At 37.0% G+C, this 21,057-nt stretch overlaps 1 protein-coding gene across 1 annotated transcript in view; it reads right to left on the minus strand.

The window, feature by feature from the left end:
• LOC123819378 (alpha-2-macroglobulin-like) overlaps nucleotides 1–21,057 on the minus strand; it is a 51,238-nt gene that overhangs the window by 20,826 nt on the left and 9,355 nt on the right. The window contains exons 5-17 of the mRNA XM_045839699.1: nucleotides 20,232–20,252; nucleotides 19,789–19,957; nucleotides 19,251–19,335; nucleotides 17,894–18,014; nucleotides 16,989–17,103; nucleotides 16,740–16,849; nucleotides 12,634–12,795; nucleotides 6,007–6,234; nucleotides 5,718–5,781; nucleotides 4,572–4,714; nucleotides 3,805–3,954; nucleotides 1,660–1,824; nucleotides 1,088–1,196 (exon numbers count right to left, since the gene is read on the minus strand). Coding sequence (XP_045695655.1) covers nucleotides 1,088–1,196; nucleotides 1,660–1,824; nucleotides 3,805–3,954; nucleotides 4,572–4,714; nucleotides 5,718–5,781; nucleotides 6,007–6,234; nucleotides 12,634–12,795; nucleotides 16,740–16,849; nucleotides 16,989–17,103; nucleotides 17,894–18,014; nucleotides 19,251–19,335; nucleotides 19,789–19,957; nucleotides 20,232–20,252 — 1,642 coding nt within the window. The remainder of the gene's footprint in view (nucleotides 1–1,087; nucleotides 1,197–1,659; nucleotides 1,825–3,804; nucleotides 3,955–4,571; nucleotides 4,715–5,717; nucleotides 5,782–6,006; nucleotides 6,235–12,633; nucleotides 12,796–16,739; nucleotides 16,850–16,988; nucleotides 17,104–17,893; nucleotides 18,015–19,250; nucleotides 19,336–19,788; nucleotides 19,958–20,231; nucleotides 20,253–21,057) is intronic.

The following is a 21,057-nucleotide window of genomic DNA, read 5'->3' on the forward strand; positions in this document are numbered from 1 at the left end:
TTGCTGTTGTTGCTGTACAGTGAGTTCTTTGAGCATCCCGATCACCAGTGTTTTGAATTCTGCATCTGATAGGTTGCTTATCTCCATTTTGTTTAGTTCTTTCTCTGGAGTTTTGTTCTGTTCTTTCATTTGTGCCATGTTTCTTTGTATTCTCAATTTGGCAGTTCTCTGTGTTTGTTCCCCAGCTGTTGCTCTGGTGCTGAATTCCAGAGTGAGTGGGTTTGCATTTGTTCTAAGTCCATGTGGGCTCTTTAGAGTTTCTTGAGAATTCTGCAGTTTCTTCCACCATCCCAATCCACTCTGATTTTTATGGCCAGAAGTTATGAGGGTTTATCTTCCTGGCACTGGCTTCCTAGGCTGTGTGGTCTGGCCTGGAGCTGGGACTGTGCACTCCCAAGGCCAGACTGCACAGCCCAGGGATACAGTGCCTCCCAATTTTTATCCACCACATGTGAATGTGGGACCATCTGTTCTGCCACTTCCGCTACTTCTCCACGGCACACAATGCATCTCTGCACCTCTCTGCCTGTCTCCGCGACTCCACCCCTCCTACCCTTCTGAATGAATGTTGCTTCTTTAAATCTTTGGATGTCAGATTTTTACACAGCTCGATTTTCTGATGGTTCTGGGTGTTACTTGTTTTGAGATCTAGTAGTAATTCTTTCTGTGGTTGAGTGAGGAGGTGAAGAGTGTCTACCTACACCTCCCTCTTGCCTGGAAGTAGAATGTAGACTTGACTTCTGAACATTCTGTTTCTGTTTACATAGATCATATGCCTAAAACTTTCTCTTCCTTTTTTGAGTCCACATATCTTTATTTACTAGATACAGATTCTTCATGACTGGCTTTCCTGATTCCTCAATCAGAATTAACTTTCCCTGTGTTCTAACACTGTTCACAATCTGACTTAAGTTTGCTCCCCTGACACAGTCAGAACTTTGGGGTTTATGTTGCTACGTGACTTTGAGCAATACCTTAATATATCTAAACACAAGATGTTTTTGGTCAATTTTATCACTTTTTTATCTTAAAAATTCTTTTATTTGTTTCAATACATTAGACAATATATTATTAACTATTATTTTACCTGAATAAGATAATAATCTTGGAGAACTCATCATTGAATAGACTGGATGGTGTAAGCATACTTTGGGTTTATGAATCTTTGAGTTGGTAAATACCTTTAAGCCCATATCCTGTGAAGAAAATGATCACCTACTCAGTACATAAATATTTAAAAAAATATATAGGCACATACTTTTAAAAATTGAAATTAATAAACAATCCAATTTGTTTCATATTAAGCTCTTGATGTTCAGATCTATAGAAGGGACATTGATGTATTTATAGAGGTAATTTCATTCTTTTTAAAAAACACTTCAGTAATTATTTTCTATATATGATATATATAAGTAAATATAAGGAAACTTGATTAATAGCCCAAAAAGTCACAGTACTGGCTCTTTGCTGTTAGTAGATCTGCTATTCTTAGTGACCTTGGACAAGTCACTTGACCTCTCTATGTCCCATTACTCTCAACTCTGATATGAAGGCATTTGGCTTCCTAGGCTGTGTGGCATTAAAATAAATAATTAAAAATATATAATATTTTGTAAACCCTAAGAAGCCCCCCCGCCATCTGCAATATAAGGAACTCACCTGCAGGAAGCTGTACATATCTTTTTCATTTGTGTTGGACACTGGGGAATAGACAATTCCATTGACATAGACATTATGGCTGACACAGTCTCCACTGTCATCCTCCTGCTGATTCAAACTCCCAGGGAAACCAGTGAGGTCCTTTACTGGTAACAGGTTATAAACCTGTACAAATGCAAAGGACAAAAGGACACATTTGTGGTTTATTTCTTTTAAGTGCAAGGGTAAAAAAAAAGAATAATCACCATCAGTCCTAGAGTGTCTCCATTGCTTACATATTTTATAGAGAAGATGATCTTGAAAATGTTTAACAATTTTAAGGAAAAAACACTAAAATATTTCCATCTAAGCCAGGATCATAATACTTTGCCACATAGTTCAGAGACAAACCTTAGACTACATACTAGAATAAAATAAAACTTCATTAGGAGACATTGTACAAAGCTTTTTTTTTAAGATTTTATTTATTTTTAGAGAGGGAAGGGAGGGAGAAAGAGAGAAAGAGAAACATCAATGTGCAGTTGCTGGGGGCCATGGCTTGCAACCCAGGCATGTACCCTGACTGGGAATCGAACCTGCGACACTTTGGTTCACAGCCCGCGCTCAATCCACTGAGCTACGCCAGCCAGGGCTGTACAAAGCTTTAAGATGATAGAATGATATGATAGTTTTGTCTCTACCTTGAGGTTAGCAACTGACTCAGTGTATATGTGACAAAGTTAATGGACACTTTCTAAACAGGTACATGAATAAACATATACCCATGTTAAACATATAAACAGGACAGTATTTTCTTCGGTATTATTCATAGGAACAAAATACTCCAGATCTTCACAAATACATAAAACTTTAACTGCAAAATATTGGAAATAGTATTTTTAAATTCATTGAGAAAGGAACAGTAAGACAGACATACAAATGCTGACGGGTACTGCAGTATTCATAGAAGTATGAAACTGATTGATAAGAACAGATTAGCAAAGTGAGTAAGGTAATGAAATTAGATATCTTCTCAAAGGCAGCTGTCTCTTACTATTCTAGATCTTCCTTCACTGCTAATTTTTATCCAGAGCATACTATATGATTATTGTCTTTCTAATCTATGAAAATGTTAGTTCCACAGGAGCATGGATTTTTGTCTTTCCAGTAGTTCACTACTAGATACCCAGAACTTCAACGCAAAGTAGGCACACGTAGAACACAGTAGGGACTAAATAAATGTGTTGAATGAATGGCTTATGCTATTTGGAGCAAAGTGTTTCATTAGTAAAACACTATCAAGGGTCGAGAGGAACTATTGTGGTAACCCAGGTCTACTACTAAATACTTGTAGCTTTTGCTTAATTATTAACATGTTAATAGGATTTTCTGCCCTTTTTACCCCCTGAGGTTATTATAATTAAAAAAAATTCTGAGGACTATAAAATGTTATTATACAAACAAAACATCAGTGTTATTTTTCCATATATCCTCTTACTCCCACTATTAAAATGTACTTAATTCTTTCTTTAGAGGTATTCTAGATTGCTGGGGGTGGGGATGGGAGTATGAGGGGAATAAATGGTAATGGAAAAATAAAATAAAAATGACAAAAACATATCCTAATACTTTCAATTAAATTCCACTGGAAGGGCTGAAAAGTAATCAATTCTTATAGGTTTTTCTTTTAGGAAAGTAAAAATATAAATTTCTGTTTGTAAAATTTTGATGGTAAAAAACATCAATAAAAGGCTATTTCAATTGGTGTCAGAGTGAACATTTGAAGATATGAGCAAGTGACTATTAGAACACACATTGTTAACAGTTTCTTATTGTTCCACTCCAGCATACCCTTTTGCTATTTCTTGTTAACCCAATGTTAAAATAATTCATTTATTAATGTCATTTATCATATAGTAATTCATTTTTCTTAATTTTTACTCATCAGAGACAATACAACATCTTCCTTCAGAAATTGTGTCCATCTTGTATTCTCCAGTATTTCAATTTGAATTTGATATAATTCAAAGTGCACATGAGAGAGCTCAAAACTATTCACTTGTAGGTAAATATAATTGTAACAGATCCTGTCCTACTCAGAAAGGCAATTCTTCTTGCTTGGAGACCCTTACCTGCCCTTCCTGACCCGAGGCTGAGGGAACTCACCGAGGACGGGGACAGCTCGGCCTCAGGCTTCAGGAGCAGCACGCTCTGGTCCACTGCGCGGAGGGCACAGAGGGACTGAGGAGAAGCTGTGACGCGCAGGTGGGCGTGTGAGGCAGGAAGACTTTGTGCTGGGCTGAAGCTCAAATCCACCTGTGAGATTAAAGAGATAGACCAGAAAAACAAATTTCCTGACCTAATCCTGTAGGCACCAGCATTTTCTGCGTGCTGCTCACATCCAATGCATAATTACTGACTTCACGGGGGTGAGTACTGTGTGAGACCTGCCGCTTTTTGTCCCTTCTACTTCATTTTGATTTTTTTTCCAAGAATAAGTGGAGCCATTATAATGATATCTAATTATTTTTATAACTTATTAAATTGAGATGTCATGTTTACTTTTGATACATGGTGAAGTGTTCATTAACTACAAGATATAGAAAGCAAATGGTTCTAGTCTAGATGCTCTTGTATTTTTCTTTTGGCTTTTTAGGAGTCTTAAAAACTTACTTACATATTTCCCAACATTTCATCATAGAAAAAGGGAACAAGGTACTCTGAGTCATATCATATGGGAAGAGATAATGCATGAGAATTTTGCACTAGGAGTCAAGTGACATGGTTTCTTCGAGTGACTGCCATTACCTTGCTGAAATCCTCTGCAAAATTCACTTAACTCCTTTGGTCCCCATGCTCAAATGAAGAAAATAATTAATTATGATAGTAACTTCTAGTTTAATGTTAAAAAATTTATGGTATGAAGCACCCACCTTGTTGGCCAGACAATTTTCAACCTCGTATTTCGCAGAATCCCCAACCACTTCCCCATCAGGTAAAATGGCATAGATGAGCAATCGGGCAACTGGAGCAATGTCTGATTCCACGGGGAATGACACAGAAAAGTGGCCTTTCACTGGAGCACAGAGACAATGAGGAAGTGACTATGGGTTAGACGTCTCCCCAGGGAAAACATGAAAGTTTCTATTACACAAAGCCATTTTAGGAACCTGGTGTAGTTAATAGTTGTTTCTAGTAGTACATGTAATAGATATAATAAACGATATGTAACAAATGGATGACTGCCCCTAAGAACTCTAGTTTTAGGGGAAAATGCCTTATTGAAGTCCTTCTTGGCTGCTATTTGATCCAGACCTCACATTAGAAAAGGGAAATAGACCCTGAAGTTGTGAGTTATAATATTAAAAGTTTAACACATTGTATTTATCCTTATATCCTCTCCAGTCCTCTATGAACATAATATTCTTCTTAAGAAGAACACTGCTTCTTTGGAAGTTATTTGCTGAGTCTACATAGATTCTTCAGAGGTTGTATTAAACTTTGTAAGTCTAATCGTGATGCTTTTGTGTTGCTATGAAAAAGCAAGAAAAGAGTAATTCACTGACAGTTTTCTAGTAAGTGGTATTTTAGACTTTCTTAGAATAGAAACCATCAGAGATTTATATTGTTCCATATTTATTCATGAGGGGAGTCCAATTCAATCAAACTCTTCATGAGTCATAACTATCTTTAAAAAGGAAAAATGATATACAAATATAAATCAATCTGCACAACACCTAGTTACAGAAGGCACTACAAAATTTTACCTTCTCTTCAATGATTAAAACAATTTCGAAATGTCATTTTGTGAAGATGGTCCATGAGTATTTGTAGCTTGAAAATTTGGATAAGCATGGATTATAAAAACACTACATATACATTTTAAATAATCTGAACAGAATACACTGAAGGAAAAAATATTGGGTGAAAAAAAGAAATATTGCTTTCTCCTCTCAACTTCTTTACTGGTGTTAGGTGGAAAATTTCTCTCTTTATTTTAAACGATTCCTGGTATTTCTGTAACATAAGGTTGAATGTGTCAGAGTAGGGAGGGCATGTGGAGTTATGGAAATACTCACTGTCTCCTTGCTCCACAGGCAGTACATGAATCCCAGTTCGGACAATGCCTCCCTTTGCCATTATCTGAAAAAAAAAAAAAAGGAAAAAAAGGCAATGAAAAGCTTCTTATCTCAAGTCTTGCCCTACATGTAATATGCTTGTTTTCTTGCACCCCTGCTGGCATTAAGTAGGCCTAAAAGAAGTCAAACTTTCTGAAAAAAAAACAGACATTCTAAAGAACTTCAAAAATCCTTGCTCCACAGAGGGTGTTTGTTTACAGATGAGCCAATGCAATGGCCTTCTTCTCACCAGGTAATAGAATGACAGCTCCTTTAGCTCCTGCAGAGCCTGTCCATTCAGAACATAATGTGCTTGGATAGTCTGAGTTTGGCCACAGGGCAGTTCACGAGACAGGGGATTAAGGTGGACAAAGCTCTTGCTTGGAGAGAATACAAGATCAGCAGTGTGATGAGCTTCTTCGTATTCTCCTGACAGCCATTGGTAACTATAACAGGGGCTCTGATCCTTGTGTTTGACCTAATAAATTAGAAAAACAATATTACTTTATAGGTTACATCTCATAGAGAATCAATGTTCTCACAAAACTGCATTAGTTGACTGTACTGCCTAGACTAGTACCTAGGAATCTCTCGCTCACCGTAAAAAGGGACAGAGAAAGCCCCTTCCCATTTGTTTATCTGTATTTCAGGCAAGGTTTGTGCCTTTACACTGAAGAGGCTCCTTGGGTTGGTACTCATAGTTTTGAAGAGCATAAAAGGAGACAATCTTTGCTCCAATTAGCTTGCTTGACATTTCTCTGGCCACTTTACTATAGACACTGGAGCTATGAAACCTCTTTGAGGAGGCTAAATAATCTCCAAAAACTGAAGAATTGCATTTCAGAAAATCTGTGCCTCATTTGTGATGAGCTTCAAATAGGTATTATGACTAAATGTAATATTGCATCCTGAGAAGTCTGAGAATACTTGCTGTATTCTGGTTCAAGAGTTGAGCTGGTGACTGCAAGAGATTCTAAAAGGACTGCTTTAAGGAGGAGAGGGGGGAGAGAGGGAGAGAGAGAGAGAGGAACACACATACATAAAAGACAATGAATAAGTACCTATCAATAATAACCTTAAACGTAAATGGATTAAATGCTCCAATCAAAAGACATAGAATAGCTGATTGGATAAGAAAAAAATGACCCACATATCTGCTGTCTACAAGAGACCCACCTCAGGATAAAAGACCTACACAGGCTGAAAGTGAAGGGCTGGAAACAAATCTTCAAGCAAATGGTCAGGAAAAAAAAAGCTGGGGTAGCAATACTCATATCAGACAAAATAGACTTCCAAAAAAGGTCCATAAAGAGAGACCCAGAAGGTCACTTCATAATACTCAAGGGAAGAATCCATCAAGAAGACATAAATATTGTAAATATATATGCACCCAACATAGGAGCACTGAAATACATACAGAAAATCTTAGAGGACTTCAAGAAAGATATGGACAGCAACACAATTATAGTGGGAGATTTTAACACCCCACTATCAAAAATGGACAGATCTTCTAAACAAAAATATCAACAAAGATATTGTGGCATTGAACAATACCCTTGATGAAATGGATTTTACTGATATATACCGAGCCCTCCATCCAAAAGAAGCTAAATATACATTCTTTTCAAATGTGCATGGAACATTCTCAAAGATAGACCACATGATAGGACACAAAACAAGCCTCAAGAATTTCAAGAAAATTGAAATCATACCAAGCATTTTCTCAGACCACAAGGGACTGAAGCTAGAAACCAACCTGAAGGAAAAAAAACCAAAAAACACTCAAAATCATGGAGATTAAATAGCATGCTATTAAACAATGAATGGGTCAAGAATGATATTAGGGAAGAAATCAAAAGGTTTCTGGAAACAAATGAAAACGAACTCACTACAACCCAAAACTTATGGGACACAGCCAAGGCAGTCCTGAGAGGGAAGTTCATAGCGATACAGGCCCACCTAAAAAGGTTAGAAACTTTCCAAACAAACAACCTAACCCTACGTCTACAAGAACTCGAGGAACAACAACAAAGACAGCCCAGAGCAAGCAGAAGGAAGGAAATAACCAAGATCAGAGCAGAATTAAATGATATAGAGACTAAAAGCACAATTCTAAGGATCAATGAATCCAAGAGCTGGTTCTTTGAAAAGATAAACAAAATAGACAAGCCTTTAAGCAGACTCATCAAGAAAAAAAAGAGAAGACCCAAATAAACACAATCAGAAATGAAAGAGGAGAGATTACAACAGATACCACAGAAATACAAAGGATTGTAAGAAATTACTACGAAGAACTGTATGCCAAAAAAATTGAAAACCTAGATGAAATGGACAACTTTCTAGAAAAATATAATCTTCCAAAACTCAATGAAAAAGAAGCAGAAAGTCTGAACAGACCAATAACAACAAAAGAAATTGAAGCAGTAATCAAAAAAACTCCCAACACACAAAAGCCCGGGACCAGATGGTTTCACAGGAGAATTTTACAAAAGCATTTAAGGAAGAGCTAACCCCTATCCTTCACAGACTATTCCAAAAAAATCCAAAAAAGATGGGAGTCTCCCAAACTCTTTTTATGAGGCCAACATCATCCTAATTCCAAAACCAAATAAAGACACAACAAAGAAAGAAAACTTCAGGCCAATATCACTGATGAACATGGACGCTAAAATCCTCAACAAAATACTGGCAAACCGCATCCAACAATACATTAAAAAGATTATACACCATGACCAAGTGGGATTCATTCCAGGGATGCAAGGATGGTTCAATATTCGCAAGTCAGTAAATGTAATACATCACATAAACAAAAGCAAAGACAAAAACCACATGATCATATCAATTGATGCAGAAAAAGCATTTGATAAGGTACAGCACCCATTCATGATAAAAACACTCGGCAAAGTGGGAATAGAGGGAGCATTCCTCAACATAATAAAGGCCATATATGAGAGACCTTCAGCCAACATCATTCTCAATGGGCAAAAAATTAAAACCTTTTCCATTAAGATCAGGAACAAGACAAGGCTGTCCACTTTCACCACTTCTATTCAATATAGTACTGGAAGTTTTAGCCACAGCAATCAGACAAGAAAAAGAAATAAAAGGCATCCAAATCGGAAAGGAGGAAACAAAACTATCACTGTTTGCAGACGACATGATAGTATACATAGAAAATCCTATTGACTCTACCAAAAAACTGCTTGACCTAATAAATGAATTTGGCAAAACAGCGGGATACAAAGTCAATATCCAGAAATCAAAGGCATTTCTGTACACCAACAATGAAACAGCAGAAGCAGAGATCAAGGGAAAAAAATCCCATTTGAAATAGCAAAAAGAAAAAATAAAATATCTAGGAATAAACCTAACCAAAGAGGTAAAAGACCTGTATTCAGAAAACTACACAACACTGAAGAAAGAAATCAAGGAAGACACAAACAAATGGAAACATATACCGTGTTCATGGATTGGAAGAATTAATATCATCAAAATGTCCATACTACCCAAAGCAATTTACACATTCAATGCAATTCCTATTAAAGTACCAATGGCATATTTCACAGACATAGAACAAACACTTCAAAAATTTATATGGAATTATAAACGACCCCGAATAGCTGCTGCAATATTGAGAAAGAAGAGTAAAGTAGGAGGGATCACAATACCCGACACTAAACTATATTACAAGGCTACTGTAATCAAAACAGCCTGGTACTGGCATAAAAACAGGCACATAGACCAATGGAACAGAACAGAGAGCCCAGAAATAAGCCCAAGTCTCTATGGTCAATTAATATTTGACAAAGGAGGCAGCAATATAAAATGGAATAAAAATAGCCTCTTCAACAAATGGTGTTGGGAGAACTGGACAGCCACGTGCAAAAAAAATGAAACTTGAGCACCAACTTACACCATATACAAAAAATAAATTCAAGGTGGATAAAAGACTTAAATATAAAACATGACACCATTAAAGTCCTAGAGGAGAACGTAGGTAAGAAAATCTCAGATATTTCACGAAGAGACTTTTTTAATGACGTGTCCCCTAGAGCAAGGGACATAAAGGAAAGAATAAACAAATGGGACCTCATCAAAATTAAAAGCTTCTGCACAGCTAAAGAAAACAGTATGAAAATTAAAAAGAGAACCAACTGTATGGGAAAACATATTTGCCAATGACACCTCAGACAAGGGTCTAATCTCCAAAATATATAGAGAACTTACACGACTGTACTCTAAGAAGACAAGGAATCCAATTAAAAAAGTGGGCAAAGGACTTGAATAGACACTTCTCCAAGGAGAACATACAGAGGATCCAAAGACACATGAAACGATGTTCAATATCGCTAGCTATCAGAGAGATGCAAATTAAAACCACAATGAGATACCACTTCAGACCGGTCAGAATGGCCATCATAAACAAAGCAACAAACAACAAGTGTTGGAGAGGTTGTGGAGAAAAGGGGACCCTAGTGCACTGTTGGTGGGACTGCAGACTGGTACAACCACTATGGAAAGCAATATGGAACTTCCTCAGAAAACTAAAAATGGATCTGCCTTTTGACCCTGCAATTCCACTACTGGGACTCTATCCTAAGAATACTAAAACACCAATTCAAAAGAACCTATGCATCCCAATGTTCATAGCAGCACAATTCACAATAGCTAGATGCTGGAAGCAACCTAGATGCCCATCAGTAAATGAATGGATCAAAAAACTATGGTACATTTACACGATGGAATTCTATGCAGCAGAAAGAAAGAAGGAGCTCCTACCCTATGCAACAGCATGGATGGAGCTGGAAAACATTATGCTAAGCGAAACAAGCCAGGCAGTGAAAGACAAATACCATATGATCTCACCTTTAACAGGAACCTAAATAACAAAACAAAGAAACAAGCAAAATGTAACCAAAGACACTGAAATAGAGGACAGGCTGATGGTGACCGGAGGAGAGAAGAGGGAATTTAAGGGGGACAGTGGGAAGGGTTCACAGGAACAAACTTAAAGGACACATGGTCATAGACTAAGGGGAGGGTGGTAATGGGAGGGAAGGGGGGGGCGGGTGGGAGGGGGAACTGGATTGGGAGTAAAAAGGAGAAAACTGTATATGAACAATGATTAATTAAAAAAAAAGAGTTGAGCTGGTGAGTTGGCGGAAGTCCACTTCTCCTGAGCTGTCTTAGGCTGATTCTTTTAATGCTTCCTGTGATTCTGGGTTCTTAAGCTTTGTAGGCACTATTTGGGTTGTATTTCAATTTTTCTCCACATAAAATTGTTCACTAGTTTTTTTTCAGGCTTCCCCTACCTTCATCTTCACTCCCCAAGTGGCATGAGTGAATTCCTGTGTCAACAAACTACATCGTTTGTACATCAGTGTATGTTCTAGCGATATAAATGCTCATCAAAAAGAGCGATCATTTAGAAATAACATTTTCATTTCTCAGAACTATCCCAGTACCTAGCACATAGAAGGTATTCAAGATACTCCTTGATGGAATTAATGAGTAATTATTTAATTTTCAGCTATTAGAAGTATAGGCTTTTATGCCTACTATTTAAAGATGAATAAAGTATATTATTTATTCTTTTTTTATATTTATATGAAAAATTCTAAGAGGCAGGGGCTTTTCATCACTATTTTGTGTAATATCTATTGTGCAGTCATATATCAATAAATGCATATCTATATCTCCATTGATTAATAGAGAATTATATGGTATACAAAACAGATTGTATGGGTAAGGACAGAGTCTGGAGAAAATTAGAATAGCAGGGCAAAAATAATGTAAGAACAATAATTTATGGAGTATATATAATTAAAACTAAATGCTAATGATGTTAAAAATGTGCTTTTATAGTAATAATACTTAGCAGTTAAAGGGGGCTTACCAGGTGCTTTAACATGTACTGTCTTTAACTGGTACTAATATTGTACTCATTTTACAGATAAGAGACTGAAGTATGGAGGTTTTTAGTTATTTGCTCCTAAAAAGAGTTGAGTCAGGATTTTAACCTAATTTATTTGATTCTGGAACCTATATCTTTAAAAAAGTTGTGGTAAGAAACACACAACATAAAATTATCATTTTAACCATTTTAAGTCTACAGTTTGGCCGTGTTAAGTAGTGTGCAACAGATTTTCAGAATTTTTCATTTTGTAAAACTAAAACTCTATAGCCATTAAACAACAATTCCTCATTTTTCCTTCTTTTGAGCCCCAGGTAGCCACCATTTTACGTTCTATTTCTATGACTTTGACAGCTTTAGATACTTCATGTAAGTGGAATCATACACTATTTGTTTTTTTTGTGACTGAGCATTTCAGTTAACATATTATCAGAATTCATCCATGTTATAGCATGTGACAGCACTTCATTCCTAAGGCTGAATACGCTTCCATTACATGTATATACCACATTTTATTTATCCATTCATCTGTTCAGATATTTGAGTTGCTTTCACTCCATGGCTATTGTGAACATTGCTGCTATGAACATGGGTGTGCAGATATGTCGTTGAGGCCCTACTCTCAATTCTTTTAGCTATCTTCCCAGAAGTGGGGTTGCTGGATCATATGGTTGTTCTATTTTTAATTTTGAAGAACTGGCATACTGTTTTCCATAGCATTTGCATCATTTTATATTCCCAGCAATAGTACACAAGAAGAACTCACAGTTCTAAACACAAAACTATACTGCCTCCTTTTAAATAAACTTTTTCAAAGTTGATCTTGACTTGGTTTCTAGTTTTCAGACTTTTTTTTCTTTTCTCTCCATAGGGTTAGACACAACTTGGGAATTTCATCACTTTTATGTTGCAAACATTCCCCAAGGTTACTTCATGTTTTTGGTAACTTCTTTACAAGCTTACCCTGATAGAGAGGGAGGAATCCTTAATGTTGCTGGTGTTGATGGAGAACTGCACCAGGCCGTGCTCATCAGTGGTGGCATTGGAGTAATAGTTAGCAGCATTTGCTGTGATGAAGATGAGTTCATTTGGTATGGGGACACCTTTCCCATTCACTAGGCGCACCTGAAGATTAAAAGCTATGCATCAGTTATGTGGCTAATCCCCAACAGGCACCAAATCCATTTTATTAGAAATATTTATTGAGTGCATCCTACATGTTGAACATGGTTCCAAGCATTGAGACTATAGCAGTAAACAAAGTTCCTTCCACCATAGAGCTTACGGTTAGTAAGAGACAGATATTAAATAAACACATAACCAGTATACTCTTATTTAGTAGTAATCAGTCTTAAGAAGAAAAATAAAGCAGTGTTGTATGGGGCCAGGTGGATACTTGAAATATCAGGGAGAATGCTCTGTAAAACTATACATCTGAAACTAATACATTACTGAATGTATTAGTAATATATTACTAAAATATTACTAAAGTAATATTGAATGTAGACTATAATTAAAAAATTAAAAAATAAAGCAGTGTAAAAAGGTAGTGAGTGATGAGAATCATAATAGGGTGTACTGAAAAATGTATTCTGTGGATATTTTGGAAATGCTGTGTATCATATATTTTTCTTGAGGAGTCACAGAGCACAGGAGTCATAAAGTAATGAAAAATTTTAATCCATTAGCCAGATTTAATTGAGCTCCTCTTATTGTATGGCAGACAACTAACTTTCTGAGGATTAGTGTCCTAAAGTATAATAAGTGCACAAGTAAGCAACTAGTTTGGTGTGAACTTCTAGTTGTTTTATGTACGATATCTGCTTCTCAACACAGATTTTCAATCTTTTGGAGGTAAGGCAGATTTCATGAGGCATTTCCCATGGGAAAAATGTAAAATTGAGAAGCACACGGTATTAATAAAAACTTAAAGTAAAAAACCAAACCAAACCAGACTTTTGGCCAAGATGGAGGCAGAGGTAGACACACTGTGCCTCCTTGCACAACCAAAATAAGAACAACAAAAATTTAGAAATGAAAAACAACCAGTACTGACAGAAAATTGAACTCTATGAAAGTCCAACAACCAAGGAGTTAAAGAAGAAACATTCATCCAGACTGGTAGGAGAGGTGGAGTCTGGCAGCCAGGTGGAGAGTGCTCACGGCAAAGTGGCAGTGAGGGGACCCATCAAGGCAGTGGTTGTGGAGGGATGCAGCACACAAGGTGGCTGGTGGACTGGGCGCTCCCACATTCTCTCGCAGATAAACTGGGCAAAACTGGGGAGCAAGGCAGACTGCGCAACCCAGGGTCCCAGCGCAAGGAAATAAAGCCTCAAAACACTGATTGAAAACACCTGTGGGATTGAGGCAGCAAGAGAAACTCCCAGCCTCACAGGAGAGTTCATTGGAGAGATCCACAGGGTCCTAGAATGTACACAAACCCACCCACACAGGAATCAGCACCAGAAGGGCCCAGTTTGCTTGTGGGAAGTGGTGGAAGTGACTGAAATCCAGCAGAGAGTGAGCAAGTGCTAGTGTTCCCTCTCAGACCCCACCCCACATGTAGTGTCACAACCCAGACACTGGGTTGCCCCGCCCTGGTGAACACCTAAGGCTCTGCCCCTCACTATGTAACAGGCCTGTCAAAACAAACAAACAAAGGCCCAAATGAAAGAACAGATCAAAGCTCCAGAAAAAATACAACTAAGCGACTAAGAGATAGCCCACCTAGCAGATGCACAGTTCAAAGCACTGGTGATCAGGATGCTCACAAAATTGGTTGAATTTGGTCACAAATTAGATGAAAATATGAAGGCTACACTAAGTGAAATGAAGGAAAATATACAGGGAACCAATAGTGAATGGAAGAAAGCTGGGACTCAAATCAATGGAGTGGACCAGAAGGAAGAAAGAAACAACCAAACAGAAAAGAATGAAGAAATAAGAATTCAAAAAAACAAAACAAAAGGAGGTTGCTTAGGAACCTCCAGGACATCTTTAAATGTTCCGACATCCAAATTATAGGGGTACCAGAAGGAGAAGAGGAAGAGCATCAAGTGGAAAAGTTATTTGAACAAATAATGAAGGAGAACTTCCCCAATCTGGCTAAGGAAATAGACTTTCAGGAAGTCCAGGAAGCTCAGAGAGTCCCAGAGAAGGTGGACCCAAGGAGGAACACACCAAGGCACATCATAATTACATTAGCCAAGATTAAAATGAAGGAGAGAATCCTAGAAGCAACAAGAGATAAGGGGACAGTTACCTACAAAGGAGTTCCCATCAGACTGTCAGCTGATTTCTCAAAAGAGACTTTATAGGCAAGAAGGGGCTGGCAGGAAGTATTCCAAGTCATGAAAGGCAAGAACCTACATCCCAGATTGCTCTATTCAGCAAAGCTTTCATTCAGAATGGAAGGGCAGATAAAGTACTTCTCAGATAAGGCCAAGTTAAAGGAGTTCATCATCACCAAGCCCTTATTTTATGAAATGTTAAAGGGACTTATCTAAGAAAAAGAAGATAAAAAATATGAACATTAAAAAAACCATCAAACTCACAGTAACAACCACACCTAAAACAAAAGCAAACTAAGCAAACAGCTAGAACAGGAACAGAATCACAGAAATGGAGATCACATGGAGGGTTAGCAACGGGGGAGTGGGAGGAGGAGAGAGGGGGAAAGGTACAGAGAATAAGTAGCATAGATGTTAGAAAATAGACAGGGGGAGGTTAAGAGTAGTATGGGAAATGTAGAAGCTAAAGAACTTATAAATATGACACATGGATATGAACTAAAGGGGGGGAATGTGGGTGGGAGAGGGTGTGCAGGGTGGAGGGGAAGAAGGGGGAAATGGGACAATTGTAATAGCATAATCAATAAACTATCTTTAAAAAAAACAAAACTTGGAAGAAAACCAAAAAAACTTAAAGTCACATTACTGCTAGTATTAAACTCAGCAGATGAAGTTTAAATGGTAAAGATTGTGATTCTTTTTCAGGATAAGCTACTTTTCACAGTAGAAAGAAGCAGAGCAGCAGACTGGGATCAGTGTTTGTAACTGATTAACAAAACCTTAGTTTGTCACTGAACTGTTGGCTGCATGCACAAAGATAAGGATAAGCACAAAGTTCTGACTTTTTCCTCTTGATGAGTTTTATGACTAATGGAATAGTTATTTAACAGGAATACATTATCAAAAGTATACAATGTACCTCTGAGAAATTTAAAAACATGGAATATACTCTCATTTTAGGATGTGACCAAAGTTTCTGACTTTGGTTTGCTGTCATAACATAATCAAAACATTCTAAAATGTACTCTACCACTCATTTGTTGAGTCTAGTCCCTCTGTCTTTTACACTTTCCACCACTGAAGTCTTATAGCATTTCCATTAAGAATATGATGCACAGTAATTATACACTGAGATACATGCAACCATTACCTCAGACTTTAGAGTCAGAAAGGTCCATTGCACATCTGTTTATAATAGAAAAATAACAATAGAAGATTTTTTTGTAGATCTGTGAGAAAATTTATATTTTTTAAAGCTGAGTACCTTAAATAACAGCATTTTACCTTTGTGTGTACTGTGTTTTGTAAAAGTACTTGCTATCATAGAAAGTACTATAAATATAATATCTATGAAAGGAATACCAGATGTGGTAGAATACTGTATGCCTTAAAGTAAAAATTAAAACCACCAACCCACTCACTTCCATGTGAAGTTAGTGTTATAAGATTATGTGGCCACCATGAATTTTGAGATTCCTGTGAGAAAATATCATAAAATTATAAGATTGTCTGGTAAATCATGAAAAGGACATTCAGTGATATCATACAATGCTTTTCCAAAAGTGAAAAAAAAAACTTTCTAATTTTGATAGTATTCTAGAATGACTTCATGGGTATCATATACAAATTTACAGAGGAGCAGATTCATTTTTATGTGGTTTTATACCTTTGCTTATATTAATCAACAGGTAACAATAATGAGGTATGGTTTTAGCAAATACGTTGTGCTCATTAAGTGATGGCTACCCAGGTTGATTTGTGAACTGAAAAATATCCCACCTGTCCAAAGAAGGGGATCCCTTGTCTAAAGTGTGGGTCCACTTTCACAAATGAGAGTTTGGATATGATTCTTGTTATTTCACTGGTCCCTTTTCCAGTAAACTCCACATCTGAAAAAAAAAGGAGAAAAAAAGTTTTTTGGAAGGATGATCTCCCTGAACTTCTTATACTCCCTCTCTCCTTTCAGTTTGTACATTGGCGAAGAGAATGAATCAGTGCCCATTGTCTTTTCTCCCTTGGGACACAAACCTGTTCCTTCTTCTCTGATCTTGGCTTCCACTTCAAGTTCCATGTTATACCCTTCCCTCTTCAACTGGAAGGCCTTGGTTTTTACTTGCTGGGAGAAGCAGCCCTCGTTGTTTAGCTAGGAGAGGGTAAAATCAAATACAATACCATAATACTAGACAGATTGGTGGTCAGTTAATCTGATGGGATTTTGGTGGGGATCAACAGAACCTAGGTATTTCCAATGAGATCAGGTATGTTCAGGGTGGTTTGGCAGTAAACAGAACCTAGGTATTTCCTATAAGAACACAGTATTTATTCTCTAGGGACTGGTTATTATCACATTTCACAACAGTATCTAGTTTATAATCGACAGGTATATTCCTTAGTTTTTGAGTGAATGTGGTAGAAATGTCTTAAAAATTTTGGGGTAATCTTACTATAACAGGCAGCTAACCCTTCATCAAAGTCTGGCTCTGCTTCCACTGTGGACAGCGATGGTTGGAAAGTGACAACCCATTTGGGGGCTGTGTTTCCTACCTTCCTGGCACCTATGTGAGGCCACATGACAAGTTCTTGCTCATAGAGTAAAACTGACACTCTTCCCAGCGAAGGTGGTTAAGAGGTACATGTTTTTTTTTCTCCTTTCTTCATACAAGTGGATGCCAAAGATGGCTTGGATGCCAGGTATTGGAGCTGGCTCAGCTTCCACCTTTCTGTGTGGCTGGTGCACCAAGAACACCCACAATGGAAAATTGTAAGAAATAAATAATTCCTATTGTGGTAATTCACCTATTTTTAAAACAATTATAGCTAGCATAAAATTCTTTTATAAATCGCTGTCTTCCTGAATTAGCACCATGTTGTAACTCACTGCTTACTGACAGCACCTTAGGTGTTAGTAGTTTCTAGAAGCGTTTTCCACCTACCTTTTGACTGAATTTCTCACAGACAGCCTGTGACTCTCCACCATAGCAGCTAGAAGAATGACTATACTTTCTGCACATGCTCACAGTCACATGTCCGGGGACTGGTTTCCCATATGTGTATCTGTTATAAGACATTGTCAAATTAATCAAAACAAACATTGAACATACACATTTTCCATGTATTTATGTTTTCTCTTTTAGCTACAGTATATTTACTTCCTGCACTTTCCCTCTTCAGGGCTCAAACAGTGTTGAGCACAGGTAAGGAATGACCTTTTTCTTCTAGAATTCTTCAGTCTTTTTAAAACATATTTTTCTTAATTTTTACTTTTCAGTTTTATCTTTAAACGCTACCTTTTGTACTACCACCCATTCTTACAAGAAAAACCAACACCAATAAGACAAAACAGAGGGAAGGAACAAACACCCTCAATTCTATCTAGGAATACAAACTATTAATATGATGGTGTCTCTCCTTTTATCATCCTTTCCCCACGTGTACCCATTTTGGTTTACACAGGATTTTACTTGCTTACATTTTACAAAAAAATGGGATTGTGCCCTAAATATATCATTGATAATTGCTGTGTTTTCCAAAGTATTTGTTGCTCCTATTTAAAATTTCATCTATATTTCTCTTTGTAAAAGCACTGGCTCACAAGGTATGTAGCACCAGGACCTTGGTGGCCATTACTCTGAGACAGTGCTAGGGCAGGGACCCAGTTGAATAGTCAATTACAATTGGATTACATAAGCAGGACTGGCTATATCACTGTCTGCTTTTTTTGCTTGTGCTACTGCTGGGCTACTGAAGATAGGAGCATAAGCTCCTGGAAACACAAATTTTCAAAGTTGGAAAGGACCATATTGAGAGAGGTATGTAACATGCCTTAGGCAGACTGATGAGTTAGATGAGATTTTGGTATGTCTACCTCAACAAATTCTGAATCTACGTTATTTTTGTACCATGTGTGTAGGGTCAGGTAAATAATGTTAGTGACTGAATTTCCTCTATAATCCAATAGAGCCAAAGGAAAGCCACTACCCTTTGATACCCTCCTATTTGGGTATGTGTGTGCATGTGCATGCACACATACAGCTCTGTTACTTCCAGAACCCTAGCAGGATAGTTTCTCCAGGAACAGTTGCCTGTGCCATGAGTTGTAATAATGCTGGTAGGACTAGGAAAGAAAATCAGAAGGAAAAATAGGAAAACAATAATAGAGGAAAGTTCTAGAGATGGGATTCTCTCATTTATTGAAAGGATTTGTGCTGCCACTTTTCCTAGAGAAACTAGCCAAATGGTGAGTCTTTTAAAGATAATTCCCCTCCAAAGACTAAAAAAGTATAAACTCACATGCCACACACTGACACATCCACCACTTCTTCTAAAATAGTGATTATCCTTGGCATTTTTACTTGCACTTCAAACTTAGGAAGCACTGTTGATTAGAGATAAACGAAGTTTGAAATTAGTTTTCAAATTTGGGGAAATTAGTATTTTCAGTATTTTCATGTTATCTGTAGTAATTCCCTAATAGTATTTTAGGCCACTGAACAGGCAACTCTCTTCTCTAATATTCCTATCTTTTCTTCAAATGGAGACTGCTTGAAGGACTATGATAGATCACTGCAACCTTAATGAACTAGGGAAAATTCTACTAAAACAGGGAGAATATACATTTTTTGAGATTAAAAATTGCTGTACAAATAATTAAGTTATAGGATGTCCTATTCACTAATCATTGTCCTCACTGGAGTTTGGTATGTAATTGGTTCTACTCCAAGCCCAATCTTACTCAGGGGAAATGAAAAGATTCCAAATAAGCTCAAATTCTACACCCTGGAAATTTAAATATGAAGAAAAATGTTCCATGACTTTCCACAATCCATACCAAATTCCTCCACGGTGAAGGGGTGCTCTGTTATTTCTCCTGAGTCCTTCTGTACCACCACCTTGTAGGAGCCCTGAAATGGCTCTGATGAGAGGGGAAAGGTCAGTTGCTTGAGGCCACTCTCTAACTTGAGTTTCTGCCATTGTGCGATGCGATTTCCTTTAGGGTTCTATAGATAATGTAATTGAAACTTACAAAGGGGCTCAGAGCATTAGCGACAATATAAGAAATCTATGAAAACTCCTATGTTACTCAGAGAGGAAAATGGGGTGGTGATAATGAGAGGAAAGGGGAGATGAGTTAGAACCATCTGAGCTCTATGAGTTTGAAGGCTTCTCCCTTAATGACAAGTTTCTGGGGTATGGTAAGAATCTCTCAGATAAGAACATTTTCCCTAAATTGATTACTTTACATGTAATTATGGAATGTTTCATTTTGCTTACCTTAATGTATACTAGTGGAATCTGAAAGACGAAAGAGAAAGAAAGCAGTTTAGAATTGTTCACAAATATTCTCATCTTTGATTTATAAGCATGACAGTTTTATATAAAACACACAAAAATGATAGGTTTTTACAGAACTTTTCATTAATCATCATAAGCATTTAATAAATAATGGTAAGAATTTAATTGGCTACATTCATCAGGAGTGGGGTTTACTGACATTACTTAAATATGTATACCATCCCAGTGAGGAACACTCTTTTGCCCTGAACTTTTATAGGCTGAGAAATAAAATACTAATGGAACTATAAGTAATCATGGTCAGACCTGAGTATTAAGATGGGTAGTTCTAAGAATAATGGGGGATGGAAATAGCTCCTCCACTATCAGTGGTTATTCATTACTAAAAAGTAATATTTATTAAGTGCCTACCATGTGCTGTGTGTCATTCTCAGTTCTGGGAACAATAGCAATGCACAAAAGAACACTGTATCTGCTTCCCTAGAGCTTACCTTCCAATAAGGAATCCATACATAAGAAACACACACATACATGCATATAAGTATACATATAGTTGAGATTTATATTTTATATATATATTTGAGATATATATGTTTGACATGTATTTGATATGTCTATATATTTGAAATCTATATCTACATCTTTATCTATGTCTATATCTATAAATATCAGGTAGTTTAAGGATCGGGATATAAAAATAAAGTAGGGTTAAGCTGATAGAGTAATGGATGAGGTGTTTAATGCTAAATAGAGAAGCAAAAGTAAAAACCTAGACCAGTTTCAAGGCTTATTTAGAGGTGATGTT

Source organism: Phyllostomus hastatus, unplaced genomic scaffold (assembly GCF_019186645.2).
Source record: "Phyllostomus hastatus isolate PE091 unplaced genomic scaffold, TTU_PhHast_1.1 phas_contig_308, whole genome shotgun sequence".
Classification (NCBI taxonomy): domain Eukaryota; kingdom Metazoa; phylum Chordata; class Mammalia; order Chiroptera; family Phyllostomidae; genus Phyllostomus; species Phyllostomus hastatus.